Genomic DNA, 23,285 nt, shown 5'->3' on the forward strand with positions numbered 1-23,285 from the left:
TGTCAAGGTGAAGAGAGTGTGATCTAGTTCAGACTTCCTAAAGCCTCTCCCATTGAGTGTTGTACTCAGTTTCCTGTACCAAGTCCTAGGTGACTGTTTCAGCCCATATATTGTCTTCTTCAATCTCAAAACATTCCCTGGCTTTACTAGATGCTCATGACCAGGAGGTGGATGCATGTATACTTCATCTTCAAGTTCACCTTGCAAGAAAGCATTCTTCACATCCATTTGCCACAAATCCCACTCCAAGTTTTTTGCAATGGATAACACAATTCGAATTGTGTGAAGCTTGGCCACTGGTGTAAAAGTATCAATGTAATCTTCCCCATAAGTCTGTGTAAATCATTTTGCAACCAGCCTGGTCTTGCACTTATCTATCTTCCCATTTGCAAGATACTTGATGGTGAAAATCCATCTGCTTGAAACTGCCTTCTTCCCTTTAGGTAATTCACTCTCATACCAAGTGTCATTCCTAATCATTGCATCCCTTTCATCTCCTACTGAATCTCTCCAAACCTTGTGCTTCATAGTTTCTTCATAAGATCTTGGTATATCATTCTCATTCAAGTTACACATAAATACCATGTGCTCTTCTGGATATTATGCAAAGGAACACAAGGCTTGAGAAGGATGCTCCACAGCTTGGGCATTGTAGTACACTCTCGTGTTTACCCAGTTGGAAGCATCCCTCTTTATCCTTGTGCTCCTCCGCAAAGCCTGAACTTGTTCTTCTTCTTGTGCTTCTTGCCCATCTTCACAAGACTGAGCCCCACTCTCCTCTGAACCAATAGACTGAGCCATACTCTCCTCTGAACCAGTAGACTGAGCCACACTCTCCTCTGAACCAGTAGACTCTCCTTGCCCATCTCCACTAGGCTGAGCACCATTCTCTACTTCATGTGTTACCTCTTGATTTTGATGACCTGAATCATTTTGGTTTTGTTCTTGCTCACCTGATTCAGATCCATTCCCCCTCTCATGATCAAGAGCAGTTGTCCTTCCAGCTTCTCCAGCCTGATTAGAAGGCTCTCTCCTTCCTTGTTCCGGATCCTGGGATAAACCTATCCCTAGCTTCTCCAACAAAACTCTCAGTATTGTTGCCTTATCAGAGGGAGCTTGAGATAAATCCTTCAGATCTTCCCATTTCTTTTCTTCATAATACCTTTTTGATTCAACAAACTTCACCTCTCTAGATACCAACACTCTCCTTGCATCAGGATCATAGCACTTGTACCCCTTCTGAGTTATTGAATATCCAATAAACATTGCCTTAGTGCTCTTTGCATCCAGTTTGTTTATCTGCTCTCCTGGAACCATGACATAACACACACACCCAAAGACTCGTAGCTGATCAATGTGTGGCCTGCTCTTGTTCTTCAATATCTTGGTTGGTACCTGGTTGATGAGATAGCAAGCAGTCTGCACAGGATCACCCCAAAAATGTTTTGAGACATTTGCATGAAACATCATCGACCTAGTAACCTCCATCAAGTGCCTGTTCTTCCTCTCAGCTACACCATTCTGTTGTGGTGTATAAGGGCAGCTAGTCTGATGCACAATCCCATGCTTGGCTAGATGACTCTTGAAGGCATTGCTAATGTATTCACCTCCATTGTCTGATCTCAGTACCTTCACCGTAGCATTGTACTGATTAGTAACATATGCTTGGAAGTTTATAAAAGCTTCTAGCACCCTATCTTTAGATGGAAGCAATGTGAGCCACGTATACTTAGACTTCTCATCAATGAATGTCACAAAGTACTTCTGGCTGTCCCTAGACACACAAGGAGTTGTCCACACATCCGAGTGAACTAGATCACAACAATGCTCATAAGTAGTCTCTGATCTTGGGAAAACAGTCCTACAATGCTTTCCTAATATGCATGCTTCACAGTCCAAGTGATTAAATGACATATTAGGAATGATCAGTTCAATAGCACGAGCATGAGGATGTCCCAATCTAGCATGCAAAGTAATAATTATCAATCCTATCAGTAGTACTACTTAAGCACACAGAATCAAAGGGTTTAGAGTTTTTAGCCCATTGGAGATGGTAGAGTTGATTCTTGTTGTCTCCTCTACCAATAACTTGCCCAGTCTTCAAATCTTGAAACTCAACTTCATCTGGCCTGAATACTACTTGGCAACCAAGATCAATAGTAGTCTTCTTCACAGAAAACAGATTTGAAGTGAATTGTGGCATGTAGAGGGCAATCGAGTCCTTCCCATACAGCTTGAGCTTTCCCACTCCCTCTATAGGGACCTTAGCACCATTAGCTATCATGACACTCCCTCTCCCTGTTTCTGTCTAGATCTCACTTATCAGACTCCTACCACTGATCGTATGATGACTTGCTCCAGAATCAATTATGATGGGTTTAGGAGCTTCTAAGTGTACACCATGTCTCTTGCTTGCAGCTAATGCTTGTACACGCTCCATGAACACCTCCCCATTCCTTCCTGGTGATAGGATCATCAGCTCTACCTTCTTCCTTCTGCTCTCTTAGCCCCATTGTCTCATCTAGAGAACCACCTATGAGGGCTGAGTAAGAGCACTCTCCCATAACACTCCTTTGTGCTGCTTCTCTGCCCATCTTAATAGGACCACAGCAATCTTGATAACCAGACAGTATGCTTCTCTTCCAACACCTTCCTCTTCTGATCTGAGCCTTATAAATTCGCCTCCACCTCCCCTTCTTTTGTTGGACACTCTCCTTACTCCAAGTTATCTTCTTGTTCTCTTTCATCACCGTCTGAACCCTTTGAACAAGCACACACATTTCTTCCATATCCGGAAGTCTGTCTTCTTTGAGAATCAGCTCAACTAGCCATCCATATGATAACTCCATGCTCGCCAAGAGGCTAAAGACTATATCTTGCTCTTGCCACTCTTGTATAACACCCGGATCCAATGTGTGTGGTCTCAACACTCTTAGATATGACCACAAGTATTGTAGCTTCCTCACATACTGATTGAAACCTCCTTTTCCTTGTTTCAACTCACAGATTGCTTTCTTGACTTCATACACTCTTCTAAGATTGATTTTGTTCCCATAGACATCTTCAATCTGCTCAATCAATGTATTGTCTTCAAGACCCAACTGATCTTCACTCTTTACCCTTGCTGTCTGATCTTCCTCAGCAGCTCTCTCCTTCAAAGGTTCTCCCTTTACATGATTACTCCAAATCCCACAGCTCTCCAACGATGTCTTCATCCAAGATGACCAAACCCACACGTTTTCTTCTTGGATCTCTCCTGACCTGATCGATTCATGCTTATATCCATGCTGAGATTACTTGATTCCACTAGATAGTCTCAAATAACCTCAGCCACAGAAGAATCAACCATACAAACACCCAGAAACCTCAACAATCCCAAGAACACTCAAGAACACTCAAGAACACTCTGATTTTGAGAAAAAGAAATCACACTCACCCATCTTTTGCCAACCTGGCTCTCATACCATGAACACTTTTGTGTTTTAGAGCATGATTCAAACAACCAGAGATAATTAGATTCAAAGATTAAAGAGATTAAGAGATTTTAGTGAGAGAATTAAGAGAGAGACTCAAAACTCCATTAATTGATTCATAAGCTCAGATTACAATAATATAGAGAGTACTAAGCAGTGTTTTGAAACCCGACCCGGACCCGCGGTTGAACCGGTAAACCCGGTGACCCAGAAAAAATCTGGTTTGGATTTTATGAAAAACCCAATATTTAGAAACCCGCAAAAACCCGTAAAAACCCGCAAAAATCCACTAAAACCTGGAACCCGATACCGGTTGAACCACTGGTTGAACCAATAAATAACTTTTACTCTTTTTTTAGTTTTTAGATTTTGTTTTATATTCTAAGTTTTCAATTAAAAAGTTAGATGCTGACGAAAAAAAGAAGTTAGGTTTTCCCTTTTCAGTTTTATATTTGTGATTTTTAGATTTTGATGAAGATTTTTCACTATGTCACCTAAAAAAATGAAGTGAACGATGATAGAGAGAACCAAAATTAGTTGATGTGATTTGGCGTTAGTTTATTTATGTTATTAATAATTTATTACAATGGTCTTTTACTTTTCGTTTATTTTGAATTTGAAGTTAATTTATTATTCACATTAGATATTTAAATATTTGTGAGTTTTATATCTTGATTTTTTTAGATGTCATAACTCTTACTTTGTTACAGAAAATTTTAAATAGTCTAAACTATTTTTTTGATATTTTACATGTCAAATGAAAATAAAAATATAAAAACTAAAGTTTAAGTATTTGTTAAATACTTTTTAAACATAAGTGTATACATATCCAAACTATTATTTTATGTTTTAAAAAACATTTAGAAAATATTAAACTTTAGTTTTTATATATTTATTTTCATAGCATATATATATTATTATATAATAAAATTAATTCATTTATTAACCGGCGGTTCACCCGCGGTCAACCCAGTGACCCAACGACCCGGTAAGTCGTCCGGTGCAGTGTCCGGGTCGGGTTTAAAAACATTGGTACTAAGGCTTATCCACGAAATGGGACTCAAGCATGTGAAGTCAAAGCTAGTTGGACTCTCTGGTTTGAAATACTTGGCTGAGAGGCTTCACATGCTTGGACAGGCTGTAAAGTAGCTTTACCTTTCCAGCAATGCCTAAACCTTATCCAAACAGCTCCTCCCTTATCTAGACTCCTCTTGGGCGTGCTTCTCTTTACCAAAGGGATCCAAGGTAACTTCCCAAGCCTTTAACTTAGTTACCACAGTAAAACTAAAGTTACTGTGGTAAATCCCAAAAGTTACTGACTGCCCCCAATACTCTTCCTCTATCTATGTATCCACTCTTTATCACCTCTTCTCAACAATGCAACAGGGTAAGTCTGGGGGAGTTGATACAATGGATTTTATCCATTATTAGCCATGGTATATAGGTGTTATAAAATATATGTACTACGATATATAGTCCATTTAGAGAGTTTACAGGTTCAGGGACGATTTGGAGGAAAGTGGTGATTTTGGTGTCTTTTGGAGCTTTTTTAGTGTAGAACTGCACAAACGCGTCAGATTTCTAGCTATGGATGGAGACCTTACCACCGCTAGATTGAGCCCATAGTTTGACACAAGATAGAGCTTTTCGTTATCTTTCCAATGCCACCAGTTTAAGGTCAATCAGCATCCTATAGCAGAAGTTATGCCCGTTTTATTGAAGAGTGGTCAGTCTGCCTCGCGAGAGAAAGCTGTCGAGGAGATGAATGACTGTCGATCGAACGGTGCACCCTTGGTGTCGATCGACGGAGATGCCAGAATACGGGCCGAGCATATTTTATGACCGACTGAAGCCCATAAGCAACCACAAAATACCATATGACGACCTAAAACCCTATTTATGTATTTTCTAAGCCATTGTTGACGGCTAAGCTTTATTTTATTCATAGTTATAGGTTATGAGAGAAGAGAGGAACTCCTTCAGAATCCTTTTGGAACTCCATTGGTTTTATAATTTATATCTATTGCAATTTCTTATCTATTCATCTATGATATCTGTGACAACTATCATGTCTGAGTAGATCCACCTGTTAGGTTTAGGGTTCTATATGGTTCTGATGAATTAGCCCCAAAATAGGATTGTTAGAGAATTGATACCCATTGATTAGAAGTATTCTTAATGCATGGTTCTAGAGTAATTAACTAGACACTGAACTTAGGACATAGGATACTGCGAGAGTAGATTTTTTGCCTGATAATATTCTGATTGAGTTAGGTTTGGTAGAAATACGCGAGAGCTGATCGACCATTCTTAGTGGTAATCAACTCGCCTCAACGATCGATCGACATCGACACTCGACCGTCGATCGATAGTGTTATAAAGTGAGCGGTTGAGTCCTAGCGTATCAGCTCGCCTAGCATCTTATCTATTATAATTCATATGCCTAAACCCTAGATTTATCAACCATCATTCCATCAAATATATCAACAATTTACTGAATAACTACCTTGTTCACCTTGCTAAGCTATATTACTGATTTATTATTCATTGCTTAATACATTGGTTGACCTAGCATAGTTTAAAGCTAAAGTCTAATGTGTGAGATATTGAGTCTCTGTGGATTCGATCCTCAAGTACTACATAGAACCTTTTATTTCAGAGAGTAGCTTGAAGGTTAATTTGAGCATATCAAATACATAGACGGTGACAGCTCAAGATTAAAATATGGGGAGAGGACAAAAAAATCCTTAAAAGAATAATGTTCAAAATTTTGAAAAAATAAAATACAATTTTGACGTTGAAACCGTAAATCTTAAAATTAACAAATTTCATAGTGAAAAATTATTGAAATTCAATATGTTTTACATCAGAGGTCCACTTCACCACTAACGAGTATTACTATACACACAACAACACATTATTGAAAAGACAAACACATAATATATTCGCATATCACCTACTACTACATAACACAATAAAACACAAATAGTGCTCTTAACAAATAAAGATGATAAAATAATTACATCATCAAAAAAATTATATACTTAACCACAATAAAATAATATTCCGTACGAATGCGGGCATACTCATAGTAAATCATAAAACTGAGATTAAACAGAACATGGTCGGACTGTCGGAAACACTCGGATCAACCACACTTAATAAACAACATAAATAAAAGACCTGGTTGTAATCAAACTTCTCATTTAACCCTCACAAAATTTCATTCAGCTGTCGAAGCCATGAGTTCCCTCCAACACAACCCAAAACCGGTTTACCTGAAGTGTCTTAGACATTATTAGGCAAGCTTCACTGGGCACACGAATGATCTTCTGCTAAGTATTATAGACGGTTAAACCACAACAAGGAAGGCTTGAAAAACGACGAATCCACATCTTCTTGAAATCTGTACCGGTTAGAGCAGATCTGAGAAACACGGTGGTGATCTGCATGTGAACTAACCAAGAAGAAACCCATGGTCGAGGTAAAACACCTCTGGAGAGCCACCGAAAAGCGAATCCCTCAAACATCTTTCAAAAGGAAGTGAATCATATAACCAGATCTGGAATTTCTGGGAAAAGGAAAGAAGAGATTTTGTCAGAAATTCAACCCCAAACCATCTTTAAAAATTGAATCTCACATCCGTAAAGCACACCAACTAAGAAGGGAAAAGAGGGGCACAACGCCGAGGCTCAAGAGCCATCGGACGCTGGCTGGACACAAGCAAAATGACGGAGGAAGTTTGGATAGGAGGAGAAAAGCAAAAAAAAAACAAGTGATTGGTAAAGAGGTCTTTTAGAACTTGTTCTATGAGAAAACAGTCGATTAAATACTAAACTTTTTCAAATTCGCCAAAAAAATACAGACTTCTCATTATACAAAATAAACACAAACTTATGTTCACCGAGCCATAACAGATATACTTTTGGTCAACTAGTTTTAACTGTCAAATCTCTGTTAACTGTTCACGGAACCTTATACGCCGTCGTTTAAAAAACAGAACAAGCTTACAAAATCCCCATATTGATACTCTTAGAACCCTAACGCCAAATCGATTTCACCTCTTCTTCCCTTCTTCTTATACTATTCTCCTTTGTTACTTTTACAGGCTAGAAGCAAGTGACGAAGATGAGTTTGATTCCATTGAAGTGTGTTTGTGGGAGTGAAGTGTCTATATATACTTCAAAGGCTTGCCACGGTCGTCCCTTTTACCTGTGTGAAACTAAGAAATATGTAAATTTTGATTTATTAACTTCAAAAATTCTCAAATGTAAGTTTAGAATTTAGATTAAAAATTTTATTTGATAACACCATTTTTTAAGTGGGTTGAGGAATCGCTGCTTGAAGAGGTAGAAGATTAACTTCCAAAACTTCAGAACATTTAGTCTGAGATTTACAATATGAAAGGCGAGGTTGATTGCTTGAAGAAGTTGATTGATGACTTAATAGAGGATGCTTTCGACCAAGTTTGAGATGAGGAAATGGAAACTCATTATTGAGACATGTTATGACTTCATTTATTTTATGTTTATTGTGATTGCAATTGTCCAACCGACGTCATATTTGTTTCTGCGAACCTTAAACGCAGATTTGACGGTTAAAAAGGTTGACCAAATATGTGTAATTATTATGGCTTGTCAATGAAAATTTGTGATCTATTTGGTTTAACAAGAAGTCTGTATTTTTTTGGCAAATTTGACAAAGTTTGGTTTTTAATTGACCTTTTTCTCCTTGTTCTATTTGCACCTAGATTTTTTTTAAAGACCAAAATACTTTCAAGTTAGCTACTCTAGAACACAGACATTAATAGCAATTCTTTGACGGATATTTATCACCTTAGAAATTCTATATTTTGGGCTAATCCCTCATAACCTATTTGAACCCTAAATCTAATAGGTGAATTAGTCAGACATAGCAAAGTAAATCATAAACATAAACTGAATAGAATGCATAAATAGATAGAGTTAGAAATACTGGAATTCCAATACAAATCTCTGAATAAGTCATGGATCTTCTCTCCAAACTACTAAGAAAACCCCAAGTATTGTTTGCTGTGAAAAGTAGAAAATATGAAAGCGTGTGTTGCCTAGAACAATGGCAGAATACATATATATTATGTTAAATGTCAGCAAGGGATATTTCTATAAATATGTTGTGACCTGGGATTTAATCCAGCTGGAAACCTAGCTGGGTTTTGCGTACTTCACTGTCGATCGACGGCACAATTGATATTTGTCTCTGATCATCGACCTTCAGACATGTTCGTTGGTCAACTACGAGCTTCCTCTCATTCTATCTCTAAAATGTATCCAAATCATCACTTTTCTCTAAAACATTCATGAATCTGTAAATGTGCTAAAAAGACTGTAAAAAGAATAAATAGTTACTAAAACACCTATATATCATGGGTAAAAATGAGTAAAATCCATGGTATATCAAATAGTATTTTGGTGCCAAAATCGTGGAGATCAAAAGTTTAGCTAGTGGGGAGATAAGGTTTTCTCACACCAAAATGTATACACGAACTCGTGAAAGACCGTGGGTTCTATTTGATATATTTTAATTATTTTTTGTTTCAATTACACCAAAAATCAAATCGCAATGAGTTTAGGGCTTGACAGGTGTAACCGCAGTATTTGCGGGTGTTGCTGCGAGCGTTTGCAGATGCGAGTGGTTGCGGTTTTAGGTGTTTTTAAGAGAATTGTACGATTTGTACATCGGTTAAAAATTAGTGCGTTTGCGAGATACTTATGACTGGTTAACTACCAAATGCAGTATCGATTAAATACTAAATTAAAAATATGTAAATTTTACATAAATATAAAAGTACTAAAATCATAATATTATAACAAATATAAAAATATATTTCCAAAATTATACTATTGAATTTTTAAAAATTATAAAAATGAAGGTAAAACTCTATCTCATCCCTCAACACTAAACCCTAAGTCTAGATTAGTTAACCCTAGGTCTTTTACCCTTCATTAAAATTGATGGTAAAAGTGATTAATGTAAATATGAAAAGTGGTACTATAAATGTAGTATTTGTGACAATTTCCCAAGAAACAAAGACTTTCGACGCTGGTTTTCTATACGATGTTATAACAGTTTAATTCTTATATGCAACTAATACTATTATTAAATGTATCTTTACGTATAGATATTATGGCAGATCAAACAAGGACTACTTCTTTGCAAACCCCAAGTGTTGATGTGACTCTTTTTTGACTTTTTTCTTTAATATTTTGACGTTTATGTTTTTTTTATACAAAGCTAGTATTATTCTTCATTGTTTAATTTTAGTTTTAAGTACATCACTAGAATTTGATCCGCTCTCTAAAAGCGTAGAATTATTTTAATATTGAAAACCTAATTTGATATATTTTATAAATGCTTTGTAGTTCTAAAAAATAACAAAATTCATATCGTATACATGATTATATCTATACTTATGTTGTTTTAAGCCTCGGCAAAATATTTGCATCTGTAGAACCGACCTGAAACAGATCAAAAAATCAAGGTTCCGAAGTTCGGACTCCGATCAGACTGAGAGTATATATTTGAATGGGGTTTAAATTGTGATATCCAAAGAACCGGTTCCAAACTTGACCTTAACCAAGAACCAAATGAGTATTCGAAGTTATCCAAAATGTAAATATATATATCTGAATTATTAGTTATATTTTAAAATTAGGTCTGGTTTATGTATTACAAACATGTCGGAGCTCTTTCAAATACATTGGTTATTTTCAGGTTCCTATATATCATATCCGAACCCATTTGGACATTCAAGGATCGACTCAAAACCTATCCAGTAATTTATAATATCTAAACGGAATCTAATTTTAAACTTCAAAAATCCAATACCTGAAAGAGTACCCGAATACTAATACTCATGCTTATAATGTTTGATTTGATGATACAATAACTTCTTTAAATTTTATACTAAACAGTCTGAAATCTTCAGTAACTAATTATTAAAAATTTGGAGTAATTTGAATTTTATAATTATGGATATTTTGGTTTAGTGCTTTTATAATTAATATAAGACTACATTTCACATATATATATTTATGCTTCAGTATATTGAAAATATTTAGAAAATAATGAGAATATGCAAAGACATTATCAGAATTATGTTTTACCGAAGTTGTTAGATATTTGGTAAGATTCAGTAAACAGTTTAAATAAAATCCAAATCATATCTAAAGATCTAAATTAAATTCAAATATTCAAGAGAGTTTCTGAATATTATCTAATTAATAGGCCCAACAACTTCTTATTGTAGATTTTTAGAATAGTTATCTTTTAATAGTATACTAGATTTTGACCGGCGCTTTGAAAGCGCGGGATTATTCTTTGTTGGTAAATTTATTAACCCGTATGTTTGTTCACTAATATGTTTATGCATGGATGTTCGATTTTGGTTTAGTTTTCCAGTTTTTTTCTTTTTGGTTTTGGTTGAGTTCTGGCTCGATTGTGGTTTTTCGATTAAGAGATATAGGAACGTTAAGTTATTTAGTATTCATGAATTTGGGTTTGGTTTCGGTTTAGTTATTTAGGTTTTCGATTCGGTTCTCATAACAATTTTAGAAATCAATAAAATATTGAGTTCAATGAGGTTTCAGGTTCAGTTCCCATTTTCGGATAATTTTAAATAATTCAAATAAAAATTATGAATTTAGGATTTTTGATAAAATATCGGATAAATTTAAATATTACAGGTGATTCGGCTCTATCGAGAAATTATGATAGTTTAGAGTATTCCGGATAAAAAAGTAATAGGATAATCCCAGTTTTTGGGTAGTTCAGTTTATAAGTAGTATTTTAGAATATTTGATACTTTTAAAACTAAATATAATTAATATTTTTTGGTATATAAATTGTATTTTGGATAGTTTGATTATCGGTTTGATTCCGATTTGGTTTCAGCTTTTCTTTTACAAAGATCAAATATTTATGAATATTGATTCGGTTTTGGTTTCATTTTCTTGATTCATAGCAAATATTTGTGAAAAACGAAACCAAAACCGAATGGACATTTAAAACTTTTGTTATAAATGGGGTACTTACAGGGTTTTGAATTGATTCATTATCTATACTAAATTGTAAATACTATGTAAGTTGATATATAATGTGGATTTAATATCTTTTATAATTGTTAGTTTTATATATATTGTGGATCCAAATTCAATTTTGAAACTGTTGGTTCATATGTATTAATAGATAATAATCATAATTTTACATATTTTGTAGATCATAATCTATACCAAAAATATTAGAGTTATTAATATTTAGTATTGCACAAGTTATTCATAGGAACATCATTCTTAAAAAATATGGAAGTTGATTTATGAAAAATTTCGCATTCAATATTTTAAAATTATGGATTTTCTATATATTAAATTTGAGGAAGTAATGGATTCCAATATATTTCTATTATTCAATTTTTGAAGCACAAAATATTTTCAAATGAAAGCACAAAATATGCATTTTTTATAAATTTAAAATTAAAATTGTGTATGATAAAAAATGCGTAAAATGTTTATTTATTTTTTTACAATTTAGTTAGGTTTATTATCAAAATGTATTGACATTAAGGAAGTTATATATTTTGATATATTTTGATTTTTTTATTTTAGAGGCACAATGTTTTTCAAAATGAGAGCATAAGTTATTCTTAGTGATATATCCCCACAAAATATGCAAATATTTTATGAACTATAAAAATAAAATTGTGATAATTGAAATGAGTCAAATGCTTAAATTTGTTACAATTTATTTAGGATAATTATACAAAAATACTGTTACTATAAAAGAATATCTTGCAAGCAAAGAACAAAATCGATTTTGTTAAAGATATCAGGTGAAAATCAAATACTGTTATTCGGAAATATTTTAATTTCTAAAACCATGTAAAATCGTTGTAAAAGATATTATAGTGATTTAAAGCAATCAATGAATTGGTTGCACAAAAAAAGCTACCCTCAATTAAGTTAAGAATTCAGTTAATGAAAAACTAATAATATAAAATCTAGTAATATGATCAACAAAGGCCATGGCAATGATGTATAATGCTTCAAAAGTTAAGAACTTACCTTTTGAAACAGAATGTAACGTCACATCCAAAGATGTTAACACAACACACTCAAGAACAACACAGGCTCAACAGATCAAAATATGTCATGCAATACTTTTGCAATTCCACCGCAGATTTTCACAAATACCTGCGTCCTGCGGATAACAAAATAATACACTTAACTTCGCCTAATTTCCTCGCACTACTCTAAAATCAAGACAAAAATCAAACGTTTTGGCAGTCTACTGATTAAAAGAACTGAAATTCAAAACAGACAAGCCAAAAGCCCATCTACATTTATGCTGTCTATGGTCAAGAACACATTTGCTTCAGGGGAAGATTCAAAGAAGAAAAAGATGATTGCTTCACTTGGTACATGATGCACGAGATTGTCAACTGGGAATCTAAAACCAACCTCGAAACTGGTCAAAGGAGATGCAAGCAGCAGAGGAAGAAGAAAGAGTCTACGCCGTCGTGATTGGTGCCGAAGGGAAAGGAAATTTTAAAATAAATTGTAACTGGATTTAAAAGTTTATTGATGATATATTTAATAACTAAAAAGCACAGATTAAAAATATTCCGGTCGTAGAGTCTTGTAAATATTGTTGAAATAGAAAGGCACTTCAAAAAACAACCTTATGTTTTAATAGTATATAGAATAGATCTTGATCCGGGCACCCGCACGGGTTTTGTTTTTATTTTTTATAGATAAATATTTATTTTGTGTAAGTAATAATCTATACTTTTATAATTTATCGTGCGCGAGTTTTTGTTTTTAATTTTTATAAATAAATATTTATTTTGTGTAAGTAATAATCTATATTTTTAAAGTTTATCCATATAAAATAGTTGTTTAATATAACATTTCTAAAAAAAATAATTTTATAATTTATATTGAGTATTATAAATTGTCTTGTAATTCGTTATTTGCATCACTTACATTTTTAAAATATGACCCGTATATCCGTAAAAATATTTTTATTTTTTATGTACCAAAATTTTATGATAAGAAATAATAAATTTATTTTATATACTATTTAAAATCTGGTGTTATATACTTTATACTATTAAACATATTTATCATATTGAATTTACATTGGCTTATTATTTATAATAGAATATACATAAAATAATAAAAGGCATGATTTTAGCCACAATATTTTTGGCTTTAATTTTTAGAATATTTTGTTTATTATGATTGTTTTGAAACCTACAAATAGGGAAAGTGGAGATTTTCTTCTCTTGTTGCCGAAATCTTTGTTAGTGTTATAATTATTTAAGGAAATTATGTAATAATTAGAAATGACAAGCATTACCTAATAATAGGTTTATTTAATTCTCAATGGCATTGGATTGAAAATATTTTATAAGTTTAAGAGTAAGTCTAAATTTGTACGTCTCTTTTAATAATATAGATATATTCTATTGAGTTAGTAACGTGAATGTTTTTCTTTTATGTACATTTAATATTTTATTTAAATTTGATAAATATTAACTCTTTTCTTTTTTTCGTTGGAACTAATTATTTGCTACAACCAGAACTGATCAAGGTCCAGGATGGCGTCATACAATGCAAATGATAAATGTCCATGATCAAGAATACTACGAATCTCTACGAATGCATCAAGAAAGTTTCCGAGTATTATGTTTTTGGTTAAAGAATGACTATGGACTGCAATAATCCCGAGAATGTGGTCTAGAAGAGGTTGTTGCGATGTTTCTTGAAACTGTTGCGGAGGATAAAGTCCAGCAAACAATCGCAACAAATTATCAAGGAAATCAAGAGACAGTGAATAGAAAGACTCATGAAGTTTTGGATGCACTTGTTCGCATGTCTCAAGATATAATAAAGCCCGGAGAGAATGAACTTTGACAAGTTAACCATGTCCTCTCTTCTGATACAAGGTACTATCCCTTATTGGAATTTACGAAAGCTACATTCTACCATGAATGTGCTTGTGATATGTAACTTCAGAATGGATTTATATATACATACGTGGGCACACCAAGAAGAGCACATGATTCGAAGAAATTGACATATTGTGCACAGAACAATAAATATTTTCCAACTCCACCCAAAAGAAAATATTTTCTTGCTGATTCAGGATACCCTAATAGTAGGGGTGTCCAATCTGGATATCGGTTCGGTTTCGGTTCAGTTTTTTTTATTTTCGATATTTTGGTTAAAAATAGCTACCAAATTCATATTTACTTTAATTTGGTTTGGTTTATATACCATCGATTTTTGGTTTATTTGGTTTTATATAAAAAAACATAAGTATAATTATTTTTTTAATATTTGGTGAACTTTACTTTATCTGATTAGATATCGGCTTTAATATAACATGAAGATATTTCAGTTTTTAAATAGACTATTTTTATTTTCTATTTTACTATTTAAATAATTAGTAAATATATTAAATTAATAATAATAATAGTTTATATAGAATAAAAATAAAAAATTAGTAATCCATAATATTTTTAAATAACTAAATATTAGCACACATATTTGTCAACAAACAATTATGTTTAGTTTAATTTGATAAAAAAATTACTTAAAATAAAATATTAAATTAATAAAATCAATATTTTAAGTATAAAATCATATAAATAGAATAATTATTTGTATATTATTAATTATACTATAATATTTACTTATAATTATACTACTATGTTTAAGCTGATCGGTTATTTCGGTTTGATCAGTTTATATACCAGTCCATATCCATATACCACAGTTTCTTAAAAATAACATTCATTTGGTATATTCGGTTTTACCAAATCCAAACCACTTTCTCTATTTCAGTTCGATTTTAGTTTGTTTGGTTTTACCGGACTGAACACCCCTACCCTATAGGAAAGGATATCTTGCTCCGTACCGTCGAATTTGATATCATCCGCATCAATGACGATGAGGACGACCTACAAATGAGAATTAAATGTTTAATACACGTCATATTTTTTGCGTTCTGTATAGAGCAAACTTTTGGAGTGTGGAAAGTAAAGTTTGTTATTATCAGAAACATATGGTGCTATGATCTTCAAACACAATGTAAGATTGTCGTTGCGACAATGGCATTGCAAATCTTTATACGAAAATCAAAAAGAACTGATGAATATTTTCAAGAGTATGAACAAAAAGAAAATGATATGTTTGAACTATCAGATTCTGATGATGCTGAAGCTCAAACAACGAGTTATGTTCCCACAGAAAATGCACATATGGCGGGTATTCGAAACAACATTGCAGAACAAATATGAACAGAAATAAGATAGATTTTTATCAATGTTTTCATTTTGAATATAAGTTTTTAATATTTTTTATTTTTTAATAAATTTTATTTCTAATAATTTTTTATGCTAATTATTATTTTGTAATATTTTAAATTATTAAAAAGTTGGCTTAAATAATAGATTTTTAATAATATTAAAAAAAACAATTCTCAGCTCTCGTTCACAGCTTACAGCTCACATTCATATATCACAGCTCCCCACACCTGCTTCAACTTCTTTGAGCTCACAGCCCCCCTTCTCCGCTTGGCCAATAGTTTTGTATGATTAGGTCTCAACCAAAACTTTTAAAACTGGATACTGACTCGGTTTAGGTACTGGTTGAGTGGTCTGGCCGGTTCAACTAGTAGAACAGGATTTTCTGTTTAAAAATAAATAAATATATATAATCATATATTTACACTATAAGGACCTAAAATGTAGTTCTACATATAAAATGTTCTATGTTCTCTTTTATTAATTAGATAATGAGTAATAGCCATAAATTTAGTTATATATAAAGTTAACAAGTGAATACTATATCAACTATAATTGATAATAAAAAAATGATTGAATGTTTAAATTACGTAGTTATTTATTTATAAAATTAAAAGTCTTAAATTTTATTAATATGGTAAAATGAGAAAATAATATGAGAATCAAAAAGATAAATTTTAACATTTTCTTTAAAATAGAATTAAAAGAAAACAAATTAAATAATAAAAGTTAATCATTGATTATGAAATTTTAAATTTTAATAACAATTGAAAAGACATTAATTATATGTTCATTTTTTCAGAACCTAGTTTTGAAGTTGAACTGGGTCACCCGTTTTACTGGTTTTTAGTCGGTTTCACCGGTTTTTAGCCATTTTCACCGATTTTTTTCTCAAATATGGGTTTTAAACCGAACCGGACTCGGCTTCTTCAACGAGTCACCGTCGGACCGGTTCGACCGGCCGGTCCGGTCCTGTTTTCTAAACACTGGTCTCAACAGTATTAAACTCATGGTTGTTATTTGTTAATTAAATTATAAACCATTATTAAACTCATAGTTTATATAACAACGTTTTAAATGTATCGTTAAAAGTTTTGTGTTATATATTGTGTAAATCTATCACTACTTTCCATTGTATTATATAATATTTTATATTTTCATCTGTAATTTATTATAATATTTAATAAAATAAATTTAATAAAAGTAATCAGATAGATAACATTTTCAAAACATGAGAACCTGAACATTATTTTTAGTGTGCATACATTACTTTTATAAATTTTGTAACTATATTCTAAATTTATAATTTCTCTACGTATAAATTACATATAAATTGTTTTATAATTTTAAAAAGAATATGCAATTTCAATAAATTTTTGTTATTATTTTTGAGAACCTTATAAGCCCAAAAAACAAGTTTGCATATTTTCAGGTTTTAGATTTGAGTTTGATGGTATACTAAAATAGGCGCTTTGTGTGTTTAAATTTATATATAGTTTTTTTAAAATTCAAAATAATCCAGAAATATATTTTTGAATTTTTCTGGCAATGTTTAGTGTTTCATATATAGATTTCAATTTTTAAAGCTTGCTGATTATGGGGGCAGTTAAGAAAACCACAAGTAAATCAATGTAATACAAAAAGTTTAAGACTATAGCTAGGATTAGGCATGGGCGTTCAGGTTTTCGTTTGGATTTGGGTTAGATGATTCAGGTTTTTGGTTTCTGGTGGAGAAGTATAGAACCCGTTTCAGTAATATATGAATTCGGGTCGGGTTCGGATTATTAAAGATCAGGTTTGGCTTCTTTCGGGTGTAACTGAAGCACTCGACATGTGCAAAACCTGATATTTTCAAAAATATTCAACAGCCTAAAAGCTGTAGTGGTTGTGAAATAACAAAGTTCTAAACAAAAAACAAACATCCTAGCCGAAACAGAGCAACATGTTGTGCAATAACAAAGTATCAAACCAAAAACATCAACCAAACTTAAACAAAAGCATAGAGTCGAGTCTTCACCCGAAAACATCAACCAAAACACCAAGCAAACTTAACAAACTCGAAAACCATCTGTGACATCAAAAAGAGATAATTATAAATGTTAGAACAGTAAACAGACACAAGAAATGCAACAGACGATTACAATTTATAACATGTCTTAGTTCTTACCATGAAACGAATCCATATTATCTTGATATTCGGGTCCGGGTTTCGAACTTGGTTACTATGCAAAAATAAATATTATAATATACATTTTTGGGAATATTTATTTAGGATGCAAAAATATTAAAACATATTTTCAAGTTAGGAATTTAATTTAGGATGACATTATCTTCGATTTTGTGAATTTTTTGGTTACTCAGTAAAAATTCTAATCTAGATTTACGGAATGATTCATCAAATATATCAAAACTGACCAATATTTTTTTCTTAACTGAATGTAAACTAATATCCAATGTTTTTAAAAACATTAATATTTTTGTAAATAAAATGTTAGTTGTTTTCTAAATAGAAAAATGTGAATGTTCCGGTTCATTATAGTTTTTTTTTACAATGAAAGGCTCTTATATTACTCAAACTTGAGGTTGCATGATCGGAATAGAACAACCAATAAAACAGAGATCTCTATGAAAAGACTTCGCAGTTCTAGCTATAGAATTAGAAATTTTATTTTGTGCTCGCGGGATATAAGAGATCTTGAAAGCCGGAAAGCATAGCTGGAGATTCTTTATCGCATTCAATTATTTTGCAAAAAATTTCCATGCATGAGACTCCTTTATCATTGCGATCAGATCCTAGCAGTTCGTCCCACAGCTCTGACATGTCGAATGTTGGATCATGTTTTCTATAGCCTATCGCAGTGCTTCTAATTTTGTATGCAAAGCAGCCTCTCGACGTCTTAAGTTTCGCGTCCACATAATTTAAATTTTCTCCAAGCTATCCATTCAAACTCATCCACATCCACGGAATTGAATGTAGAGGTCCAAGAGCTATCCACCTTACAGATGTTACCCAAGCTTACGACTTAAGGTTCCTTGTACTTAACCATTGTATCCAACAAATTAAGTACAGTTAGACTTGAGATGAAATAAAGACTTTAATATAAATCAAACATACTAATGTATGTATTCAAGGTTTCGTGGGACAAAGACCAAATGTGTAGTTTTATTATGATCAGTTTATAGCTAGTAATAGATATGAAGATTTAATTTGTTGAAATTATGTGGAGATGCCCACGAGTTTATATGTTAATTTGTAGCTACCAATATATTTTGGGGTTTTTTTGATAGCTAATAATAACCATTGACACAATACATCTGAAGAATGTTCTTTTAAATTTTCCATCTAGAATAGATACAAAAAATATTCATTTGAGTAATTGTGTACTGGATAGTCTTAAAACATCACAACTTCGATTATTTATTTTTAATAGAATACAGATGATCCAATAATTTTGAAATACAACAATAAACTTCGATTATTTTCCCCGGCTTTGTTTGGATTGTGGCTGGTTAATGGTATATATGCTGGGACGGATGCAAATGGAAATGATAGGAGACGGAAAGTCAATGTGTACATGTTTCCCATCATCCCAGCTTTTCCGTAGTTATCAACATGTAGAACGGAGGGACACTTATGTCTTTTTTTTTTCTTTTGCTCTAAATGACGTCGAACTTATAATAGAATACATATAATCCAATCATCTTCCTCCATTGTCTCCTCCACCACCACCACCATCTCCGTTTTCTTCGCTTAGACCATCTCCAATGAAACACTATTTTTTCTTCTATATTCTATAGAGTTACTCTATTTTACTGTAAAATATAGAGAAAAAAATCGTGTTTCATTGGAGATACCCTTACTGCAACGCTTTGATTCTGTCTTCTTGGTTCTTTTGGAGTTTTTTTTTTCTTTCTTTTTTTCTTACAATGTCACAATATGTTCAATTCATATTCGACTTATATAACCGTGCAAAAATATACATGTGATTTCAAAAATTTCAAATAAAATACCTATTGTTTACTTTTTTGGCAAAATCATATATTAATCGCCCAATCATCTGCCACATAACCTAATTTGCTGATGTAGATGCTATGTCAGCCAATTTTGCTGACAAAAATGTCACGGGTACAATATTTTTTTTAAAAAAACTAAATAGTTGTTTTATAAAAAATATATTTTAGAAAATTTAAACGTTTATAATTTTTATTATTTAGTAAAATTAACAAAACTTAATTAAATAATAAAATTTTAATCTTATATAAAAAAAATATTTGGTATAATGTTTCGATCCTATCACAATGTCGTCCTTATAAGAGTTATATTAGTGTTGTAATGATTCAAGTTCAATGCTAATGGTGCAGTCGTATTACTCTTGATTATGTTGTTTACATTTAAAGAATTTAGATTAACATTTCATAAATTATCAATCTCTTAAAAAAATTATTTGAATGATAACACAAAAAGCTAAAAAAATTCTATACAAATACATAACCAAGATTAACATAAAAGTAACTAACGATCAAAAAATTATAACGATATATCTATTACATAAGTTTAAAATTCTATTATTTAGTTAACTTTTGTTAATTTTACTAAATAATAAAAAATTACAAATGTTTAAATTTTCTTAAAAAATATTTTTATAAAATAACTATTTTGATTTATTTTAGTTTTTAAGAAAATATCCTACACTGGCATTCATCTACGTCAATAAAATTAAATGATGTGTCAGCTGATGCGGCAGCTGATGTGTCGACTAATGTATTATTTTGCCAAAAAAAAAAGTAAACAAGAGGTATGTTACTTAAATTTTTTGAAAGTACATATATGTTTTTGTGCAGTTATATAAGCTAGGTATCAATTGAACATATAACAATATGTTAAGTAAGAAATGGCTGTTTTCCCGAAGTTGTACATCAAACTATTTTGGAGTATTTTGTTTTCTTAATCCTTAACAAAAATACTTACCAGCTATTTGTTAGAGTTTCTTGTAAAGAATATGTGCAACAATCAAGGAAACTTACGGTTATAAATGTGCAGTTTAATTGGTATCCGATATGAGAATGAATCTTTGAGATTACATCTCCGTTGGAGAGAGATAACTACCAGTGATAAGGCAAAATATATAGACTTCAAATGTTAAAATATATTTCTGTTTAATAAGCGTCTGAAACACTACAGGGAGCCTAGTTTAATTTTCTCTTGGAACAGTTCTGGAATTTGCAGGAATTAAAGATGGCCTTGAGGTTAAGATGGCTTCTTAGCGACCATCTACTTTGCTTCCATAACATTGGTTAGATAGTCCAGAGATTGCACATTCAGGCAATAGGACATACTAGAGAAACCACCAACACTCCTTTCAAATCAAACCGAACCTGAGCCAACAGTAGCTGCGTACTCTCTCGACAAGTCAACTGTATAAAAAGAAGTTTGTACTTTTGGCTGGTACAGTTCACCCATGCAATTCTTGAAGAAAGTCTTGATGGAGTCTGTTAGAGTCCCCTTTTTTAGGAATGGTGGTGGTCATTAATCTAGCTATTGCTAAAAGGTCCGACTGTGAGTAGATAAAAAACATTGTTTCGCATGTATTGTTCACCGAACAAGTTATGGGGATTGTCGGACTAAATAAGAACTTGGAATCAAAATGACTAAAATAATACAAGTCTCGGCGGGCAGCAATGACTAAATTGATTTCAACTCCACGAGACTTTCCAGACCCAGCCATTTGCAAATGATTCATATGAAATTTGTAGAAGCCGGAAAACCGGACCGATGTAAACGATATAATAAAAGCGAAGTTAAGGAAATAGACGAATATAGAAAAACGAATACGAGGACGATAAGAAACCGTATTCGCAAATAGACATGGAGGCGATATCTGATCTCTTTCCTTAACTCAAAATATTCGCTCCGTTAGTGAGACGGGACTGTACGAATATAGAGTCTCAGGATAAAACCATGGCAGACGAATCACGCCTCACTCGTGATCGCCCTATCGAACTATAAACTCTACGAAACACTCTCGCAATATAGACTTACGCAGAGGGATTTTTTGCTGTTGGATTTCGATCAGAAAAAAAAAATTAAGAAATGAAGGAAGAGGAGAGACGATATTTAAAGAGCCGGAGAAGACCCACTTCCCGCAACAGCTGCTGCACGTGGGCGAGAATCTCGCGGAGATCGAGGGAAGTTGAGTTCCGAAACTTCTTCCTCAAGACTCTCTCTTATCTCGTTTTAAATTTTCAAGAGGATAACATGCATGACGTTTTTTAATTTTTAGACAAACTAATTGTGGCCCTGAACTATTCCTGGTTTTCATGAGTGAACTTAGAGAATATAGCTTTGCATTCATTCTCCTAGAAACGGCCCCATTTCACACTCATTAGGTGATTGACCATGAAAAGTATTGAGTAATACCCCGCTTAGAAGCTATGGAATCATTAAAAGCTTATGCTTATCCTTCACACATTTGTTAGCACTTTTATCATCTTAGGAGCTAGGAATAGACTACTTTGTCTCAAGTGCTTTTGTTAGATTCTGTTTGATTTTGTTTTCCCTTTGAACCTACGTCTTGGGATCTCCAGTCATGATAGGTAGGTTTGCAATCAAGCATCCTCATTTGTTATAGGCTTTAAACCCATTCCTTTTGATGATTTAGCAACAACACTTTAGTAAATGGATCCGCTAGGTTGTCAGCCGATTTGATATAGTCTATTGTGATTACACTAGTTGAGATAAGTTTTCTAATGGTTTTATGTCGTCTTCTGATGTGACGAGATTTTCCATTGTAGAGATTATTCTGAGCCCGAGCTATTGCTGATTGACTATCACAATGTATGTGTATGGCACAGGTTTCTCCCACATCGGAATATCTTCCAAAAAATTTCTAAGCTATTCGGCTTCTTCTGTTGCTTTGTCTAAGACTATGAACTCAGATTCCATGGTAGATCTGGCTAACACTGTTTGTTTGGTAGATTTCCATGATATTGCTGCTCCTCCTAGTGTAAAGACATATCCACTCGTGGATTTTAAGTTTTTAGAATCTGATATCCAGTTAGCATCACTGTATCCTTCTAAAACTGCTGGTTCTTTACCATAGTGAAGCCCAAAATCTTAGGTGTAACGCAAGTAATTGAGTACCCTCGTTATAGCTTTCCAGTGTGTATGACCTGGATTACTTGTATATCGACTAAGTACGTTTACTACATGCGCCAGATCCGGTCTAGTACAATTGGTCAAGTACATGAGACTTCCGATCACACTTGCATACTCGTTTTGTGAAACCGCTTCACCTGAATTCTTTGTCAAGTGCATTTGGGGATCTAACAGAGTTTTCGCCGTACTATTAGAGTAATTTTTAAATCCCTCTAATATTGTTTGAGCATAATGAGATTGGGTTAAGATAATTCCGTTTGAATTTCTTGTGACTTTAACCCCGAGAATTACATCTACTAATCCCAAGTCT

General features: G+C 32.7%; 1 protein-coding gene and 1 long non-coding RNA gene across 2 annotated transcripts in view; both read right to left on the bottom strand.

The window, feature by feature from the left end:
- The window catches only part of LOC106324094, a 3,855-nt gene extending 3,627 nt beyond the window's left edge, over positions 1-228 (bottom strand). The window contains exon 1 of the mRNA XM_013762113.1: positions 148-228. Coding sequence (XP_013617567.1) covers positions 148-228 — 81 coding nt within the window. The remainder of the gene's footprint in view (positions 1-147) is intronic.
- Positions 229-8,756: 8,528 nt separating this feature from the next.
- On the bottom strand, positions 8,757-13,034 carry LOC106326679. The gene is made up of 3 exons (XR_001267300.1): positions 12,968-13,034; positions 12,572-12,707; positions 8,757-8,837 (listed from the first exon to the last, which is right to left on the bottom strand). It is a non-coding gene; the product is annotated as an uncharacterized LOC106326679 (long non-coding RNA).
- Positions 13,035-23,285: the final 10,251 nt, after the last annotated feature.

This window comes from Brassica oleracea, chromosome C2 (assembly GCF_000695525.1).
Source record: "Brassica oleracea var. oleracea cultivar TO1000 chromosome C2, BOL, whole genome shotgun sequence".
Taxonomy (NCBI): domain Eukaryota; kingdom Viridiplantae; phylum Streptophyta; class Magnoliopsida; order Brassicales; family Brassicaceae; genus Brassica; species Brassica oleracea.